Source organism: Notolepis coatsorum, assembly GCF_963971535.1.
Source record: "Notolepis coatsorum genome assembly, chromosome: 10".
Lineage (NCBI taxonomy): Eukaryota > Metazoa > Chordata > Actinopteri > Aulopiformes > Paralepididae > Notolepis > Notolepis coatsorum.
Window position 1 is genome coordinate 83,785,506 of NC_140174.1, and position 21,691 is coordinate 83,807,196.

At 45.8% G+C, this 21,691-nt stretch overlaps 1 protein-coding gene across 1 annotated transcript in view; it reads right to left on the minus strand.

The window, feature by feature from the left end:
- Positions 1-21,691, minus strand: part of LOC311235154 (collectin-12-like) — a 212,570-nt gene that overhangs the window by 45,565 nt on the left and 145,314 nt on the right. Inside the window, exon 3 of the mRNA XM_084322512.1 lies at positions 6,986-7,108. Within this exon, the coding sequence (XP_084178638.1) occupies positions 6,986-7,108 (123 nt within the window). The remainder of the gene's footprint in view (positions 1-6,985; positions 7,109-21,691) is intronic.

The window sequence follows — 21,691 nt, forward strand, 5'->3', positions numbered from 1 at the left end:
CAACATCTAAATCTATGTGCCAATTGTTTTCTGAAAGGTTTTGCAATTGTGATGTAATACAGTATCCGAGGAAGACACAATGGAGTCTTCTTGTGCCTTAGTGTCCTAAGGCACAATAGAGAATTTTTTCTAGTTTTCCTTCTGGGGAAAAAACTAACTTTTCAGGGAAATAAATGTACCTCAGATGCTCGAATGGAATTTGAGTCAGATGTGGTGACTTTCATGGATTCATGTGTTGATTTAAGACCCATTTACACATACAATGCAAGCCTATATGATGAATCAGCAGAAAAGAACCTCATAATGTTTCAGTAAAAAAAGGAGAAAAAAGAAGGGCGCCTTGATTGTTGTATCAAGACAAGAATGACTAGGAAGCCACTGGTACGGTGCTTGAAGTCTGGGATAATGGATGTCACGGGCTGGGGTTAGGATGGATCATGCTCTTGCTTGCTTCCTTTGTTTACCCTCCTACACATACGCACTGTATATCCACCCAAACGTGTCTCAAAATACCAAAGCTAAGGAGTCAAGGAAACCATACAAGCTATAAAAATATCCTCTGATTAACCCGCCGCTGTTGTTTTGTGAGAGAGATTGCGGGCCGTCTAGAGGGAAAAGTTCAAACAAAACAAGAAATACAGTCTATTGCCAGGCACAAGACACTCGGCTAGAGAGGACAAAAGACACTTTCACGTGGAAACCAGGTAAACCAACCATACACCTACGCATGCATATGCGTGCCATTCGATTTCTATGTACATGTATTACTAAACCTACCCATGTTCTCACAGGTCAAGAAGGACAAGAGAGTGTAATTCCTTCTCACTGTAACACACACACACACACACACACACACACACACACACACACACACACACACACACACACACACACACACACACACACACACACACACACACACACACACACACACACACACACACACACACACACACACACACACACACACACATTTGAAATGTTTATTTATGTCCACATAAACGGAAGTACAAGGAAGCCTCATACAAAGGACATAAACAATGCGAGTGCAATCAGAAAATTATGAAGAACAGTCAGGTACAAGGTGCATGGGCGGCAGAATCATGGGTAAAGGTAACAGCGCCTCCTCCAAATTGAGCGGCTTCCTATAATTGCTGATACTGAGCAGTACTGTACCTGGCTAACTGCTTGGCCTTCCTTTTGGGGAGACCGGCTATTTGTAAGCCCCTCACAAGTCACAACCAACTTGTGCACATGCCCTAGGCTGCCAAAGATAAAAACTAGGAGTTTACATCTGTAGCCTAGCTGTGAGATGGTCTGCTGACACTCGGCTAGAGAGGACAAAAGACACTTTCACGTGGAAACCAGGTAAACCAACCATACACCTACGCATGCATATGCGTGCCATTCGATTTCTATGTACATGTATTACTAAACCTACCCATGTTCTCACAGGTCAAGAAGGACAAGAGAGTGTAATTCCTTCTCACTGTAACACACACACACACACACACACACACACACACACACACACACACACACACACACACACACACACACACACACACACACACACACACACACACACACACACATTTGAAATGTTTATTTATGTCCACATAAACGGAAGTACAAGGAAGCCTCATACAAAGGACATAAACAATGCGAGTGCAATCAGAAAATTATGAAGAACAGTCAGGTACAAGGTGCATGGGCGGCAGAATCATGGGTAAAGGTAACAGCGCCTCCTCCAAATTGAGCGGCTTCCTATAATTGCTGATACTGAGCAGTACTGTACCTGGCTAACTGCTTGGCCTTCCTTTTGGGGAGACCGGCTATTTGTAAGCCCCTCACAAGTCACAACCAACTTGTGCACATGCCCTAGGCTGCCAAAGATAAAAACTAGGAGTTTACATCTGTAGCCTAGCTGTGAGATGGTCTGCTGACACTCGGCTAGAGAGGACAAAAGACACTTTCACGTGGAAACCAGGTAAACCAACCATACACCTACGCATGCATATGCGTGCCATTCGATTTCTATGTACATGTATTACTAAACCTACCCATGTTCTCACAGGTCAAGAAGGACAAGAGAGTGTAATTCCTTCTCACTGTAACACACACACACACACACACACACACACACACACACACATTTGAAATGTTTATTTATGTCCACATAAACAGAAGTACAAGGAAGCCTCATACAAAGGACATAAACAATGCGAGTGCAATCAGAAAATTATGAAGAACAGTCAGGTACAAGGTGCATGGGCGGCAGAATCATGGGTAAAGGTAACAGCGCCTCCTCCAAATTGAGCGGCTTCCTATAATTGCTGATACTGAGCAGTACTGTACCTGGCTAACTGCTTGGCCTTCCTTTTGGGGAGACCGGCTATTTGTAAGCCCCTCACAACCAACTTGTGCACATGCCCTAGGCTGCCAAAGATAAAAACTAGGAGTTTACATCTGTAGCCTAGCTGTGAGATGGTCTGCTGACACTCGGCTAGAGAGGACAAAAGACACTTTCACGTGGAAACCAGGTAAACCAACCATACACCTACGCATGCATATGCGTGCCATTCGATTTCTATGTACATGTATTACTAAACCTACCCATGTTCTCACAGGTCAAGAAGGTCAAGAGAGTGTAATTCCTTCTCACTGTAACACACACACACACGCACACACGCACACACACACACCTACACAAAGTTTTTTTTGCTAGACTTCTGGTTAAACCTCAGTTACACTGTGGATGCCTACACACACAGTGGGAACAGGATGAAATGACCGACTGAGGGACAAGAGGAAGGAATGATTCCCTCCATCGTTACACTTAAAAGGAAAAAGACACAACTCTTTTGCAACCGTATGGGTACATATAGGACCCTTCATGGTTAAGAAAATACAAAGAAAAAATAAAACAACATCTTAGTTGCAACTCTATGTCATTTTCTTAATGTATTGTCCAAGCTGACTGAAGACAACTGCGATCTACCGTGTGTGCACTGTGGACTACATTTCAGTTGTCTTCAGTCAGCTTGGACAGACAGGAGCTCGGCCCCATTGACTTTTCATTGGTTTGTGGCTAACTATCCGGAGCTATTATGAGGAACAGCATGGATTGTGCTGAGAAAGGACTATAGGGTTAAAAAAAAAATTAATCACAACTATCCCTTTATGACTGACCATGGCAGCGTATCTCTAAAGTGAAGTGAATGAAAGACGGGTGTAAAAAGTACCCAGAAATTATACTTAAGTGAAAGTATGGGTACCATCTCAAAATTGTACTCAAGTAAAAGTCAGAGTATCTGGCTAAAAACACACTTGAGTAAAAGTAAAAAAGTTTCTACTTTTAAATGTACTTAAGTACTAAAAAGTAAAAAACCTTTTTTCTGACTGTCTATTCTTCTGATAGCAGGTGTTTAATCAAAGATCCCCGCTTTCTAGTCTTGCACAAGGACCAATCAGCATGGGTATGGGCGGGTTAATTTTCCATTGATGGGGATTTGATTGGCTGTTTTGCGGCCACAGGATTAATACGTTAATGTTAGTTCGGCCAGAGAAACAAATACACGAATTAAAATGGTTGTACCTGCGAGATTTGTACTTTGTAGGTCTGTATTTTAAATGTAAGATGTAAAAAGTATGTTTTTTCCCATCTGAAATGTAATTGAGTAAAAGCACAAGTATACAAACCTAATATTACTCAAGTAAAGTACAAATCCCCCCAAAACAGTACTTAAGTATTGTAACGAAGTACAATTACTCAAGTACTTTACACCCCTGATGAAAGCCACACAGAGATGGTGTTGTAGGTCAGTAAAGCAGACGGTCAGGAAGCAGAGCAGATGGTAAAGTGCATAGAAAGCATAGCGGGTCTCACTGCAGGACCATCTGGAGGAGAGAGAGAGTGTTTAGGCTGAGCTGTGGTTCCCTAGACATCCCTTCAGCAAGTAAAAACCCAATTGCAGTGGGTTCTGCTAGAGTTGCACTGAGTTCACTGCTCATATGGGATTAATTAGGGCCCACATGAAAACATGCAGCGTGGAACATGGGGGGAGGGCACGTGTGAGAAGAGGACGTCGCTCTTAATGCAGAGTTTCAGATGACCCTCCGACACGCCGGAGTTGATTTGATTGATTTCCAACATGCTAGCGTCATGTCATCTTCAGACACTGGGAAGAGGAAGAGGGATAACATGTGCAGAGAGTCCAAACATATGGGAATATTTAGCACAATTACAGCGGGGGAACATTCAGAGTTCAACACTCCGAAACGACGGTAAGGACCGCTTCTCGACCTGGGGAAAAATGTTAAACAGCCAACCAGGAAGTTCAGCGCTACACAGAGCTACAGAGCCATGAGGAGGTGTGACTTTTTGGGGGGTGTTGGTAAAATAAACTGAGAGAAGGTTCTGGGGTGTGGCTGGAGACACTACGTGACCAGACAGAGGGGAGACAGAGTGTCAGGCTAACACACAAAGGTAAAAGTGAAAAGGACTGCTTGACTGTATTTAGCCCTTTCAGGCGCATTCAATTAGATTAGATTAGATAGATTCAAATGTATTGTCATCATACAGCACAAGTACAGTACAACAAAAATAAGTTTGGCATCCAACCAGAGTGCAGTAGCACTATACAATATACAAGTGATTAAACTGGAGTATATATATAAATGAGTACTACTGAGTAATAATGCGAATCAGATGTATGTACAGTGTTATAGTATTATTATGTACAGTGATACAGGTATAAAGACACTATCGTAGTAAGTCACACTGGCCAGTGGTATAACTAAGAGTACATTAGGTTAGGGATATGTACATATATAGATATAGTACCTACAGGATATATATAATATGCAGGTATATACAGACAGATGTAGATCAATACATATACTGTAAATATAAATATATACAGCATTATTCTACACGCTATCATATAGAATTGGGTAGACTATAGTTTGAGGTAGATAGCTATGATCACAGTGTAAGTAGATAGTGAAGGCAGTAGGCAGGTATAAATTGAGTATGGGCAACGATGTTCAGAGTTCGCACAGTATGGGTAACAGTATGGGTAACAGAGCTTAGAATGATAGGCAATGGGATTCAGAGTTCAGAGTTTATATGGTATGGGGGTGGAGATGTCATCGTGTTACAGAGTTCAGAGAGATGACAACTGAGGGAAAGAAGTCTGCTTGACTTGGAACGGGCAAGCAGTCTGTGATTGGGATGAGAGGTGTCCTTGACAATGCTGCATGCCTTCCCTAAATACCGTTTGTGATGAATAGTCTCAATCTGTCCTTAATTAATAACAATGAGATGTTTGCACACAACTTCCATGCTTGTGCGGATTGTAGGGGACAATCTCTCTGTCTCACTCTTACACACAAACACACACATTACCAGCCACACATAGGTGATCTCCAGTTCAAACAGACTTGATGTGCTCATGCTGATTAATCAGCAGTGACCTTATTTCCAAGCAGGATGTGGAGAGAGACGCCACCAGACTCACACTCTCAACAAACCATCAGAACGTTTGTGAAACAATCTTTTGAAGTAGCCCTGTTGTGAAAATGGCCTTTTCCAAAAAAGAATTACAGAATGAGGGATTGTGAAAATGTGAAATAATGTGCATTGTGCCTTTTCTGCCGTTCTGCTTGACAATAACCCTCCCTCTTGAAACAAGCCATTCAGAATGGCAGCTTCAATCAACATGTATGTGTCAATGGGGTCAATCTCCTGTCTGTACAAGCTGACTGAGGCTCACTGAAATATATACTCCACAGTGCAGACATAGTAGATTTCCATGAGCTCAGTCACCTTGTACAGACCGGAGCTTGACCCCATTGACTTTGCAATGGTTTGTGGCTAACTAGCCAGAGCTAGTAAGAGGAACAGCATGGCTTGTGCTGAGAAAGGTTTCTACCGATCCACATAATTGTTGTAAGTAAGTATGAAATAGAGCTAGGGTTCCACAAATCAGAACTATCCCTTTAGGATTCAATAACATAATAACAATAACTTGTTATGATGGACTTCTTTTTGCAGTGTACCTACAGTATCACCATGAACCCCATCAGGCAGAGGACCTTTGTACCAGAGGACAGTGAAGAAGAGTCTTACCTTTGTACCAGAGGACAGTGAAGAAGAGTATTACCTTTGTACCAGAGGACAGTGAAGAAGAGTCTTACCTTTGTACCAGAGGACAGTGAAGAAGAGTCTTACCTTTGTACCAGAGGACAGAGAATGGTCTTACCTTTGTACCAGAGGACAGTTAAGGGTCTTACCTTTGTACCAGAGGACAGTGAAGGGTCTTACCTTTGTACCAGAGGACAGTGAAGGGTCTTACCTTTGTACCAGAGGACAGTGAAGGGTCTTACCTATGTACCAGAGGACAGTGAAGGGTCTTACCTTTGTACCAGAGGACAGTTAAGGGTCTTACCTTTGTACCAGAGGACAGTTAAAGGTCTTACCTTTGTACCAGAGGACAGTGAAGAATAGTCTTACCTTTGTACCAGAGGACAGTGAAGGGTCTTACCTTTGTACCAGAGGACAGTTAAGGGTCTTACCTTTGTACCAGAGGACAGTTAAGGGTCTTACCTTTGTACCAGAGGACAGTGAAGGGTCTTACCTTTGTACCAGAGGACAGTGAAGGGTCTTACCTTTGTACCAGAGGACAGTAAAGGGTCTTACCTTTGTACCAGAGGACAGTTAAGGCTCTTACCTTTGTACCAGAGGACAGTGAAGGGTCTTACCTTTGTACCAGAGGACAGTGAAGGGTCTTACCTTTGTACCAGAGGACAGTTAAGGCTCTTACCTTTGTACCAGAGGACAGTTAAGGGTCTTACCTTTGTACCAGAGGGCAGTGAAGAAGAGTCTTACCTTTGTACCAGAGGACAGTGAAGGGTCTTACCTTTGTACCAGAGGACAGTTAAGGGTCTTACCTTTGTACCAGAGGACAGTTAAGGGTCTTACCTTTGTACCCGAGGACAGCGACAGCAATGGTGAGGAGAGAACACAACACATACAGCAGGGCGATGGACGTCTTCAGAACCCATTCATTCTTACACTTAGTGCACTGGGTGCCCTCCTGGATTCCTAGAGGAAGGATACAGACACACATGTCTTATTCATATTATGTACAAATAATAATAACCCAATATTTAAACCGCTTATCAAGAACATCTTTTGACCACATAAATAAAGGGAATATTTAATCACGAACATTCTGAAATAGTTTGAGTTGTAGATCTATTTTCATCCATCGTACCCGTACATAAAATCAGGTCGTTTGATGGTATTTCAGTTTTACCAAATCATTTACCATGGCACTCCCATGGGACCAGCCATTGTATAAATAGTTTACCATGGGACCAGCCATTGTATAAATAGTTTACCATGGGACCAGCCATTGTTATATAGTTTACCATGGGACCAGCCATTGTATAACTCATTTACCATGGCACTACCATGGTAGAAGTTGTGTATCACCATGGTACCACTTTTGCACTTAAATAATACTGGTAGACAGTACATCTCGGAGAGTACATTTTACTCAAACTGAGTAAAATTGTACTCAGTTTGAGTAAAATGTACTCAGTTTGAGTAAAATTTACTCTGCGAAATGTACTGTGTAGGATACTGATAGTAATATGGTGGTATTTCCATCATCATAGTGACCACAAAATGATCCATACCATGATACCTTTCACACATATGAAGCACTATAGCGCCACATATGGGGTCTGGTCAGGATGCCAGGGTTAATCACTAGCTGATGAAATGAGCTCAGTCAATCAGTAGGAGAAAAGGACGTGTTGTTCCAGCATGTGCACAAGGACGCACTGGGGTGAAATATAACACACTGGAGGTGTGTAAACATGCCCTGGTGGTTGGTTCATACACTATTCCTCAAAATCTAACAAGCCTATCAATCAAAGGTGGTCAGATTCATTACAACTTCACCAAAACCAAAAGTGAAACTTAACACAGATGGGGTATAAATATTGCAAGAGAAAACAGCAAAACATTTACTTTGCAACGTTTATATGAGGTCAGAAAATGTATTCAGCTTGTAGAACAACAGAAAACAGTGTCTATTTGGGTGGAAATGTGAACAGAAACAAAAACTAGCTGTTTACAAGAAAACGGTTGGATCCTTATCACTACTGTAACATGTAGTTAAACTAGTAACTGAACTACATGTAGTTAAACTAGTAACTGAACTACATGTAGTTAAACTAGTAAGTGAACTACATGTAGTTAAACTAGTAACTGAACTACATGTAGTTCTGTATCATAGTGGCTCCGCTCGGCATCACTCATTGCACTATCCCCGCATGTGCACGCGCACTGAATAAAGACCACAAATGTACCTTTATATCCCAATATTTGTCTGACCACACCCCTATCAGCTTCCCATATAAGCAGGGGTGGGGCCACCCCCTCGCCTCCTTCTCGCTTTCACCACAAGCCTTCGGAGATTCCCACTTGACGTGTTGCTAGTAGGAGGAAGTTGGAAAACAAGAGATACGTTGACATCATATCTTTATTTTCTCTCTCACTATTTTCGAGAAAATACGGCGATATTGTCTTCGTACTGGAGTGTCTGGAAGATGATGATCATTCTACACCTCCGTTGGGTTTCGTATTGGGAGTTTATGCCGCTACATGCCTCTCAACTCTTTGCTGGGGCTGGTTGCGGTAAAGCCTTTCAGCGACACAGCTGGACTGTAGGATGCGCCGCTGTTGTGAGAAGCGGTGGGTTCCAAGTTGGTGAGTGATGTTTTGCTTGCGAGCTCCACTTGTCTGTTAGTGCTATGGGGACTAGCTGACAATGTTTACGAACACCGGCCCCAGATTAGGGTCTTTTGTTCAGCCTCTTAGGCAACAGCGGAAGACCTTGGTCTGAAGCCCATTATAGTTAACTAGTGGGCCATGACCAGTAACACTGGTGATCCCTGTGTTTTCTGGACGAGTGGATGTTTCTCTGTCACCGTGAGGCCCCGTCTTTCATATACAAATGAGAGTATTCCCTCACGAGGAAATATGGGCATGGATGTTCGTTAGCGGAAGATCTGTGTTCAAGTCAGCTACAGCCCAGATGGGAATTGTGCTGGCTCCGTCGGGTGTTGGTAAAATCACCGTTGTAAACTGTGTTAACATCTTGTTTCTCTTTTCTCTTAAAAAGTGAGGAGGGTTTCAGAACGGCGGCCTGTCTGAGTGTCTTGTTGTATCGTTGTGTACGAGTTCCGGTGGTAGCTAATTAGCTTGCGTGCTAGTTGTGGCCTACTGTGTTAGCCAGTCAGCTGTTAGCTGCGGTGCTAGCTCGCTGTGTTTACCAAGCCTGTTGTGCTAGGCTAGGTAACGTTAGCTTGCTGCTATCGGCTGAGAGCGGCCGTTGGCTTAATGCTACACTGTTGAACGTGCGGTGACGATAACATGTTTTTAACACTCTTGACTACGACGTCATCTTTGACAGAGGATGTTCGTCGAACCTGCCCTGAGCCAGGCCGGCGAGGACTGCGTCAACAAGGAGCACCGTAGCGGCGGGTTGGAGCAGCAAGCTACTTGTGTCGTCAAACACAGGAGGCTGTGTTTACTTCGGTGCCATGTTAGAGACTGCAAATTGCTTGATCTGCGCTCCTGGTAGGCAAGGTCCTGACCAGACCTTGAACACTTCTTCTTGCTTTCCCTTCTAAATGTTTTGTAAATAACGATGTTTTCCAAAACGAGTGTTGCTGCACTACATTTAGGATACGATGCGAGTTATGTGTGAATTGTCTTGTCACTGGTATTTAGCTTCTCCATGCAAATCGGGTTGTTTGTTACAGATGTGAAAATGATCTGGTTTGTTGTGTTGAGAAACATCATGTGTGTTTATGTACTGTGTACTCACAACTAAGGGGGTTAAACTAACCTATAAAGCTATGCTTAGTGACATATGAGTAAAGAATGATTATTTTCTCAGCCTGTAATGACAATGAACAGTGTGTTCACATATTAACAGGTTTACCTGTTTAACTGGCCGTATTAAGGGTAAAGTAGGAGGGTTGTGTTTCCCCCCGGTTCCCTGGGGACTTCTTCATCCTCCTCTCAGACATGTTGTTACACTATATTGTGTCACTGTGTGGTAGGGATACGATGTAACCCTTAGCTTGATTGCTGAGGTTGTGCTAAAACTGCTTGAGGAACTTTATTTTCCTAAAAGAAAAGATTGTTTGGTCGCTTTTCGTGTGTGCTTAGCAAGGCCTGTGGCCGATACTAATCGAGAATTATGTATTCTCTCATTATGAAAAACGGCGTTCCTCTGTAGAGTGTTTTTGCCATTTTTTGTAGGTGATAATGGGTTGTGTGTGTCGTGTGACCTACAACTGGGTTGGGCTGGCCACAGAAGCACATGTGTAAGTTTGGTACCGGGGCTCTTGGAGGGCCCTCTCTGTTCTGTGTTTTTTCCTTAGTAAAAATCAGATAGCAGGTTAGCACATGCGCTGTGTGAAGCTGTTAGACGCTTCATGGAGCTGACTATGATGCGTCATACTCTTTTTGTCATTACATTGTATCATGGGTGTGGGGTCGTAAAGGGGTGAACTGGTAACCTTTCCTCCCCCTTTTTTCTGTTGGTCAGGGGTAAACCCACCTGTCCTTCAAGGTTCCTGTCACGTTGCGGTTCGGCACGTTACAGGGTGAGGGGGGGGGGGGAGGGAGTTTCCTGGTCCCACGCCCTGGAATATTGGGCGTGTGCACCGCAGAAATTCCCCCGCCATAGAGTACGTCACTGTGCGCGTCTCTGTTGGTAGGACTTCCCTGTGCTGTCCAGGTCCACATGGATCTGTTTCGGGGGGTGGTCAGGGCTCCTCCTCACGAAGCTCCTATTCGGGCCTTCTGTGAGTTGGGACTCTCCTTCCATGTGAGGGAGCCTCCTCAGAGTACAGAGCCTCCTCCTCAGATTGTCAAGGTGAGTGGAACCTCAAGAAGGAGTCCTACTCTATTGTGTGTGTATTCGATTCAATACGATTATTGAGTGTGTATGGGTTCAGTGCCTCCTCCCCGGAGAGCCCTAAAACCAATTTTTTACATGGCTCAAGGTGCAATATATTCTTTTCAATCTGTACAGCTCGCGTGGGAAGTCTCTCTGGGGATTTCCGTCTCCTTCCTATGGGAGGGTGGTGGGATGTAAAATGTGAAATTTTTTTACCCCCGGCTGTGTAGACTGGGATACATACTGTTGGTGCTTCCTTCTTTTCTATTAAAAAGAGTTGGAGTTCAGCTCACAGCTCCGGGGTTGTCACCAGCTTGGCTGGCCGTCTGCACTAATACAATTGGCTGTATTAGAGGGTGGGAGAAGCTGGCGGGGTGGGTCCGGGTCGTTGTAAACAGCGACTCCTACAGTTCGGTCGGGGCGCCTGCTAAGCGCGGATAGGACTCGAGGGGGATAGTGTGGTCCTCCCACACGCTACGCCCTCTCGATGAGAATCCGCGCTGCCAGGTGAAAAGAAGCGGTGATTGGCTGGACGTGTGTCGGAGGAAGCACGTGGTAGCCTCCACTCTCCCAGATGATCTGACTGTGGGGGGTAAGTGCGCAGCGACCAGGAAGGGACTGGGAATTGGCATACGACTAACATTGGGATGGGAGAAAATCGGAGGAAAATGGAGGGGGAAAAAGACCAAAAAAAGAAAAAAGAAAAAAAAAAAGTTGGAGTTGGAAGTATCACACCCCTCTTGTCGTTCCCCTGGGCGCCTTGGGGATTCAATGACAGGTCTAAATAACCTGTTCATTGATGTGGTTGTGTCCCGACGCGCACATAGTGCTAGCTCGGGGTGTTCTGTAATCAGGCGACTAACTGGCACGCCTTGGTTGCTTGGGGTTAAAACGGCGTTTTTATAAAGCAACTGGGATGGAGGTTTTTCCTCTTCCGACGACCTGTTTTGGTTATCGACGGATTCTCGTTCATATCTGGGGGATGATGACGGAATGGATCTGAACATATGTAGAGGGGTGGGCCACCGGGCGTGGTTCGCCCCGAACGTCTGGGTGGCGCCTTCTTTTCATGTTTAAGATCAACACGCATATCTGCCCCTTCTCCTGGAGTAGGCATGTCGGCGTGGTTAGGGCACAGGACTGGTTCTGGTCACGCTGGTCCCGATCAGTTAAACCCGTTGTCCGCCGGGGATGCAGATCTGCTGTTCTGGTACCCTGAGGGACTTGGGTTTTTTTCAGGGGGAAAAATGCCAGGTCGGTCCGGGTGTCACAGGGTTAAGCGCTATGGAGACCCTGGTTGGGTACATTTTGTACTCAGCACTGTCGTAATGGCTTACGGCCATGCCAACCTGTACACGCTCGATCTCGTCAGATCTCGGCCGCTACACAGGTTGGTCCTGGTTAGTACTTGGTTGGGAGACCGCCTGGGAATACCAAGTACGGTGTGCTTGGGGCTGGTTCTCCATTATTTTCGCTCCTCTCTCACGCATGGCGAAGAGGGGCCTGTTGGGGTGGTCTTTGACCTCCTCGGGGGACCCTGTGCTCCCCGTATCACCGGGCCCGGTCCGAAGTAATGTTTTCGTTGACCCGTAGGCCCGGGATAACCCTGTTGGAAACTGGAACACGGGTACTGCGGTAGTGCCGCAGGTATGTTTTGGAGTTTTTTCCTTAGGGGTTATGGGACCAACCACCGCATAGGGTAACGACTGGGTGGTTGGTTCTCTGGTGTGTCGGTGCAGTGTCAACTCCCGGGTTGCCGGTTGAGTGTGCCCCTGCACGTTCATGACGTCTGCCAATTGTGTCAGCCTTCATTTTGAGGGAGGTTTGTCATGGTGACGACGACGCCAGCATACGCCCCTTCCGCCGGGGCGGCTGTGTTCAGCTGTCCCCTCTGGCGCCTGTCTCGTCCGCAGTCTCCAGGCTCGGGTTAACAGCCTGTTGCCTGGTTTTTCCCCGGTGCGCTGCCTGCTTCCGTTGGTTAACCTTTTTTGTGTGCTTACGGCCATGCTGACTGCCTGTTCTGCAGGGTCAGTGTGCCAGGCGGTGTACTATTGGGGGGACAGGGCCCGCTCGGCTGAGGGGCCTTTGTCCGAATACGCTGGCGATGTGGGGGGCGGGGTCACTAAGTGCCCACCTGGTGGGGTCTTGATGCTGGCATCATGGACTTCTCCGGGCCCCCGTTCCAGGGGGTCCAGTCCCTTTGGTGGGTCTGGGCCTTTCTTCGCGCTCCGCTGCTGCGGCCTTGCCACGGGGTTGGGTTTGCCCTTGACCCCGTGATTCTGGGGGCAGTAACGAGGTTGTTCCCTCCGTTCGTTCCCGGGTGGCATGCGGGTTGTGTGTGTGTGTAGTCGTGGGGTCAGGCCACGGTCTGCTCACCCTGTGCGTTGAGTTGCTTGAGTGCCTCTTCGCACGGTCGGGTCCGTCGCCCTCCCGAGAAACCTCTAATAGGGGGGGTGCCCTCCATTAGGGGGGGTCGGGGGGGCTCGGCCCTCCCTGTTCTGATGGTTGTGGGGGGCTTTCAGCGGGGTGTATTTGTCGGCCGGTGGCTCCCGCTCGGCCTCCCTTGTGCAATGAGTGATGCCGAGCGGAGCCACTATGATACAGAACGATAGGTTATGACTATAACCAAGTTCTGTTAATAGTGGTGACGCTCGGCATCCGACGCCGCTGCAGCCCTTGATCTCGCCTTGTGGTGAAAGCTTGGGAAGGAGGCGAGGGGGTGGCCCCACCCCTGCTTATATGGGAAGCTGATAGGGGTGTGGTCAGACAAATATTGGGATATAAAGGTACATTTGTGGTCTTTATTCAGTGCGCGTGCACATGCGGGGATAGTGCAATGAGTGATGCCGAGCGTCACCACTATTAACAGAACTTGGTTATAGTCATAACCTATCGTTAAACTAGTAACTGAACTACATGTAGTTAAACTAGTAACTGAACTACATGTAGTTAAACTAGTAAGTGAACTACATGTAGTCAAACTAGTAACTGAACTACATGTAGTTAAACTAGTAAGTGAACTACATGTAGTTAAACTAGTAAGTTAACTACATGTAGTTAAACTAGTAACTGAACTACATGTAGTTAAACTAGTAACTGAACTACATGTAGTTAAACTAGTATCTGAACTACATGTAGTTAAACTAATATCTGAACTACATGTAGTTAAACTAGTATCTGAACTACATGTAGTTAAACTAGTATCTGAACTACATGTAGTTAAACTAGTAATCTGAACAGCCCAGAGCCCACATTAAAGAATCCAGCAGTCCCCTCAGGACCCAGGTGGTAAAGGGGCCAAGGGACATGAAAACTTGCCCCCCGCCCCCGCCACCCCCCATAGACTTGTTTACATTTGGTGACATGCTTATTTTCCTGGGGCAGCCTTCACTCAGCAAAGTATCTCTCCAGTTCTCTCTCTGTCTCTTGTGCACACAAGCACAAAGAGGGAGACGGCGAGAGGAAGGATGGGGTGGGGGATGGGGGGATTCTTCACAGAGAAACAGAAATAGACATCATGTCTTAAATCTTAATGTTTGAACTCAAGTATAATTTTCTGAAAGTATACTTTGTATACTTCTTTAGTATACTTTTTATGTATTCAGAAAGTATACCCGAAACCACTTACGATGTAGTTAGTGTGTTAAAAGTAATTCCTACTTAATATAATAATACTTTTGTATTTTTGGTTACTTCTGCTTTACTAAGTTTACTGAAGTACAACTTAAGTTTGGTAAACATCTCAGTATTTTCTTCTTCTTAGAGTACACTTACAGCACATTATTTACTATGATACTAAACATGTGCATTTTGACTTGGAACTCTTTACAAGTAAGCGAGGAAAGTGATTTCTCCAGGTTGTGGATCTTTGTGTTTAATACTAATTCAACATTCCTGGGTACAGTATGCTCCAAGCAGTGGGGACACTTCCAGGACGTTGCACCCACGCGTCCTCTTACATTTTCCTGAAAAACATTTCTTTCCAAGGATATCTTTCCTGACAGACGAGTGGCCACATGGCTGACGGGAACACAGCTGGTTTCATTCTGGATGCAGGAAGTGAGGGCGCGGGGTGGGGGCTGGGGGGTAGGGGGGTGGGGGGTGACTGGTTGTCATGTACCTGAAATTAAACTCACTTCTTCATATGCCTGCAGTAAGAGCTCTCTGACATGGACATTTTACATGGTAACGTAGCACTCACCATTATCTGCCAACGCATGGAGCCAAACTCCCAAAGTGGGCTCCGGGGACCCCCAGAGGTCCTTGAGGAGGTTCCAGGGGGTCCCCAGGAGAATGGGGAATAGTTTAATCCCACAATTTAATTCAGTAAAGGTCAATGAGAGGAGATGCAAGAGTGACTATTCTTTCTCCATTGTTATCTCAACTACTATACACATTAGATCACACTTACTCATATCTACTGTAACAACAGCATAGACAAACTAGATCACACTTACTCATATCTAACAACAGTATAGATACACTAGATCACACTTAATCATATCTACTGTAACAACAGCATAGACAAACTAGATCACACTTACTCATATCTAACAACAGTATAGACAATAAACTAGATCACACTTAATCATATCTAACAACAGTCTTCTCAAATGGAGATCCCAGAGACATGTTCTTATCAAATGAGGGTCCACTGTCTTGTGTTTAAGTGTGGGCCATTTAAAGCCAGAGGTTTCATCACACTTGTGGTTGTTGTTATAATGACGAGGGAGCACAGACACACAGTCCTATTGAAACGTTGAAACGTTGCTACATCTCCACACAAGGAGGTGGCACTATATAACGACCATTGTGGGTAAGACCTCAGCTTAAAGGGATCATTTGAATTTTGGGAATATAAGGGGTATGAAATACTTGATGATTCAATCATTGTCCTGCATGTTCTGGTGTGAATCAACACTTTTTTTGTCTTGTGACTCTATTTGCTGCCTGTCTGAAGCTTCCCAGTTCGCCAAAAGTCTGAACTATCCCTTTAACACCAGCTTCAACTGGAAAGTTGATCCTCATCACTCTGCCAACTTGAGTAGTAAATTAGATTTACCGGAAAGTCATGGGCATGAACACACTCACACACATAATATGCACATGCACGCGCACACACACACACACACACACACACACACACACACACACACACACACACACACACACACACACACACACACACACACACACACACACACACACACACACACACACACACACACACACACACACACACACACACACACACACACACACAGTTCAATTCCACGAAGTCTCAACTCTTAGTCAATTCCCAAACAGCACTTCTCCCTCTAACATGTTGTGTGACTCACGCTGATGCTCCCTAATGACCACAAAAAGGACATTGAAGTTTCAACATACTGCTCCATTACGTGGCATCTTTACATACTCTGTAACCAGGCACTACAGCATGTGATTAATTTGATATGCAGTGCAGTGTTTAATCTTCACAAAACACAGGTCAAAACTGGGCTGAATACCCAGACAAGGAAAGGGGTCATCAATTCAAATGGCTTTATTTGCATGACGTAAACATGTACATGTTGCCAAAGCAAGCGATTAACATTAACATTAAACATTAATTAGAAAACAGAAAACATCTTGTACATATTCAGTCAAACACATCGTTGGGTACGTTAGATCTATCTGTGCCACATTTCGGTACCTCGCTCAGTTAGAAAATAATCAGAATTCAAATGATGCGCAATTGTCATTTCATAATGGACACAGACCAGCGTGGACCTTCAATGACTCGCAATTGTCATTCCATAATAGACACAGGCCAGCACGGACCTTCAATGACTCGCAATTGTCATTTCATAATAGACACAGACCAGCGCAGACCTTCAATTTGAGAAGCTACAGTATGACATCTAGCTATTCATCCCTGCGTTCGACAGCCCTGTGACAACTTTCTATGTGCAGTGAAAGCTCTGTGAGCAACAGTCCAATGCGTCTAGCATGCTTTGCATCCTCGCCATTCCTGTATGCCCAGGTTGCGGTAAAAACCTTAACTAATGTTAGCTGCTAATGCTAACTAAGCTAAGCTAAGCTAAACTAAACTAAACCTGGAAACGCACACAGGCACAGCGATAAATCTGTTTAGTGAGGAATGGGGGGGGGGGGGGGGGGGGGGGGGGGCCTGAGCCCGTCTCTTTCTCTCTGTTCAATGATTTTAAGTAGCCAAACGTTACACTATAAAAATTAACTGGATAGTTGATGATGATAAACATTTAACTTAATTAGCTAAAATATTCAAAAAATCATTTAGTCTACTATAATATCTATCTATAATATATCTATGTCTGTCACTATAGCCCAGTGCTTCTCAAACTTTTTCTGTCAGGCCCCCCTTTGGCGGACCAAAATATTTTTTGGGCCCCCCCCCCCCCCCCCTCGCCCCAACAAAATAGTCATGAAATGGGCTTTTTGTTTAAATTTATTGAAATAACACCAATATCGTGACCTTTCAAATTGGCCCTATATTTTGTTTTCAGAGCTGTCATGGATGAAAAGCCAGCTTCACACAGATACTGTATGTGGTGCTGAATGGTATCAACACCGTAACTGCTGCATCATGAGATACTTGGTGGGCCATGAGATGAGATACTTGGTACTCAGCACCACACTCTGAAACTAGCTCTCTAGGTGGTATCAGATGAGATTTCAAAGAGTTCTTCCAAGAGTTTGGATGGAGATGTGTCAGGAAGCTTTGTCTCAATGTTGTCTGTAAGTTTTTTTTTTATCCAGAGTAACTTGGTGATCCTTTTCTGTGTTTTATTAAATAATGATTTTCAGATTTTGAGAAATGGTATTTTCATGTGAGAACAGTGCAGCTGCAACAGATAGCACTTTAGTGATAATTTTCTGTAATACATTTTTTTTTTTTTTATAAATCTCAAGGCCCCCCCTGTCATGCCTCTGCGCCCCCCCTGGGGGCCACGCCCCCCACTTTGAGAAACACTGCTATAGCCAATGGAAATGTTTGAATGTTCACATGGGCTGGGAGAACCAATGGAAAATTCCTATCGTTTCTCAATAGTCCAGTGCGCTCTGCAGATCGGGCCGTCAGACAGACACACGCTGCGTAACGGAGGATACGCTTGTCCTGGTTTTATAATAAAATGGTAAAAAAACAAAGAGGTATAATGTTCAACAAGCATTGGAACTTGTTGTGGATGTTAAGGATGATCCAGATAATATCAATAAAAAGAACTCCAGCATTTAGTGTCTGCCACAGATACTGTCAAAATACTTTTCCTGGTCTATGGAAATAAAAATCAGTGTCTATACCCAGTGAGCCAGAGACATCCAAAACATGCAGAATCAAAGTGATATTATCACTTATTAATCTGCCGGGCACAAGGTAAGTCTGGTCAACATGGATGACCTCAAGAAGAAGAAGGGGACGAGCATCATTAATCAACCCCTCCATGCTCTGTCTCAGCGGTTTTCACTGTTGCCTTCTGGCCGCCGTTATGACGTCCCACCAAGTAGGACCAACCGCTACGCCAAATCTTTTGTCCCCTAGGCTATCAGACTTTTAACACAGACAGTAGCATTTTAAGTAGCCTTTAAGTAGCCTTTTGCACTTGGTTGTCTGTTTTTACTTTTACTTTTATTGCTGGATTGTATCACATGAGTGTTTCTCTTTTACTTTTCCGTGCTGTCGTTGAGATGTTTTGTTGTTTGTTTGTCTTTGTTGCTTGTGGTGAAGCTGCAAATATGAATTGCCCCACGGGGATCAATAAAGTTGTCTGAATCTGAATCTGAATCTGAATCTGAATCACTTCTCTAAGTCCTGGAGGTCTTATGCAGAACAGAAAGGGCAGTTCTCGTTTGTGTTGGGATCTAGGTGCCCCAGGTGCCTGTTGGTCATGATTGCCCCATGCACAATCCTCCACTGAAGGTCCTCCCACCCTCCTCTCAACCGGAGGCTTGTATGTATGGTCTTCCAGCAGCCTCTTGGGGAGGACTCTGGACCAAAAAACCCAGTCACCTCGACTCCTCATCCCCGCCAGAGAGCGTAAGTGTGACACCTTCACACAAGTGTAAATATTTTGCCTTCTTCCCCACTGTCTCAAACTCCCCCAGCTCTGGGGTTGCAGGAGACAGGAAGCACCCCTCCCCCTCATCCCACTCCCCCACAGCAGGAGTGACATTCAGGGGTGGGAAAACCAATACTCACCTTCATCCTCCCACATGTCAGAGAGAAGCAGTAGCCTAACTGTGTCCAGCCAAGTCAGTCCACAGTGGTACAGCAGCCTCTGTGCTTCCTGGATTCTGGAGGCTTACCATTTTCATCCACTGGCAGATATAGTGCTGTCCCGACCAGAATACATAATTTGCACCTCCTCTATGAGGTCCCTTGGTAGAGGTGGACTATTAGTCTGTGCCATAGAGTCAAGGTGACGAGGTTATTGACAACAAGAACCCTTTCCCTATAAGATAACTCCAACGAGACAACCTGGCACACAGATTCTCCACAACACACTCCCAGTTCTGCATCTGAACGTCCTCTGTCCCCATGTACTCCCGTCCTCTCCCACCTGAGACCCCTAGGCAGACTGGGAGCTGCCTCCAACTGTCCCTGTCCTACTCACAGGGCCTCACTCTTCTCCCGGATAATTGTTGCAGATGAGGATTTCTTTCTCATACACCTGTAAATGATGACTAATTACTAATGACTAATACCACCTGCACATCACTTGATTCTTTATTCAAATCATTGATGTCACATGGGCGGCTGGGTAGCGCAGTGGACTAAGCACTCGCCTACCACCGCAGAGACTCTGGGATCTAATCCAGCTGTCAGCGGTACCTCCGGCTTGGTCAGTCGTACCTACTAACACAATTGGCAGTGTTAGCGGGTGGGAAGCCGGTAGGGTGATGTGATCCTGGTCGTTGTAAACTGCGACTCCTACTGGTCGGTCGGGGCGTCTGTTCAGCAGGGAGTTGGCGTTGTGGACAGGTCAGGTCTGGCGCCTGCTCAGCGAAAGCAGGAGTGGTGAAGGCAGCGTGACCTCCCACGCGTTACACTTCACCAATGAGAGAGAGAGAGAGAGAGAGAGAGAGAGAGAGAGAGAGAGAGAGAGAGAGAGAGAGAGATGAGAGAGGAGAGAGAGATGAGAGAGAGAGAGAGAGAGGAGAGACGAGAGAAGAGAGAGAGAGAGATGAGAGAGAGAGAGAGAGAGAGAGAGAGAGAGAGAGAGAGAGAGAGAGAGAGAGATGAGAGAGAGAGAGAGGAGAGAGAGAGAGAGAGAGAGAGACACTTATAATAATTATTATTAAATAGAATAATTTTCTATAGGGTTGCCGTGGGGGGTCCACAAGCTCGAGCGATCATGACTCCATCTTGCTATTTCCGGCATATCAACAGAGATCACGTGACGCCGTCGTGTCACGTGAGACAAAGAAGTGGACCGACGAATCAGAGGCCACGCTCAAGGACGTGCTTGCAGACACGGATTGGGATATGTTCATAGGAAGCGCCAGTGACGTCAGTGAACTAGCAGACACAGTGGTGTGCTACATAACAACAATAGCTGATGGTATTGTCCTCAGGAAAACGGTGCGGATTTTCCCAAACCAGAAACCGTGGGTGGATAGCACTATTAGAGCAGCTCTGAACTCTCGTACCACCGCCTACAACCTGGGTAGAGAGTCAGGAAACATGGAGGAGTATAAGGCTTCAGTCTATACTCTACGCAAAGCTGTCAAACTTGCTAAGAGGACATATGCTGATAAACTGGAGACACAAATGGCACAAAACAACACAAGAGGATTATGGCAGGGACTGAAGACAATAACTGACTATAAAGTCAGCGCCCCCTCAATGGGGAGCGACGACGCCTCCCTCGCGGACAAGCTCAACACCTTCTACGCTCGGCTTGGTGTAGACAGTGGCGCTGCTGGCTCTCCGGCTAGTGACGTCACTGGCGCGCCGGCTGTTGTGGAGGGGGGGGGGGCAACCGCGAGGGGGGGGGGACGCTCTCTCGTTGTCGGAACACAGTGTGAGAAGAGCATTTATGCAGGTGAACACCAGGAAGGCTGCTGGCCCAGATGGCATAACAGGACGTATACTCAAGACCTGTGCCAACCAGCTGGCCCCTGTGTTCACCGCCATATTTAATCAATCACTGGCGGAGTCAGTGGTCCCTGCCTGCTTCAAGATGTCTACCATCATCCCTGTGCCGAAGAAACCCTCCCCAGCATGTCCAAATGACTACAGACCGGTGGCACTCACCTCTGTGGTCATGAAATGTTTCGAGAGGCTGGTCAAGGACCACATTTGTGCCTCCCTCCCCAGTGATATGGACCCTATGCAATTTGCATACAGGACAAACAGGTCCACCGACGACGCGGTCTCCCAGGTACTGCACAGCACCCTCTCGCACCTTGACCATCAGAAGGGGGGCTATGTGAGACTGTTGTTCATTGACTACAGCTCAGCGTTCAACACCATAGTCCCCACCAGACTGGTGGACAAGCTGATCGAGCTAGGTCTGAGCTCCGCCCTGAGCGCCTGGGTACTGGACTTTTTGAGCGAAAGACCCCAGGCGGTCAGGGTGGGGGGTCAGACCTCCAACACCATCACCCTGAGCATCGGGTCCCCCCAGGGCTGTGTTCTGAGCCCCCTGCTGTACTCACTCTACACACACGACTGTGTGGCC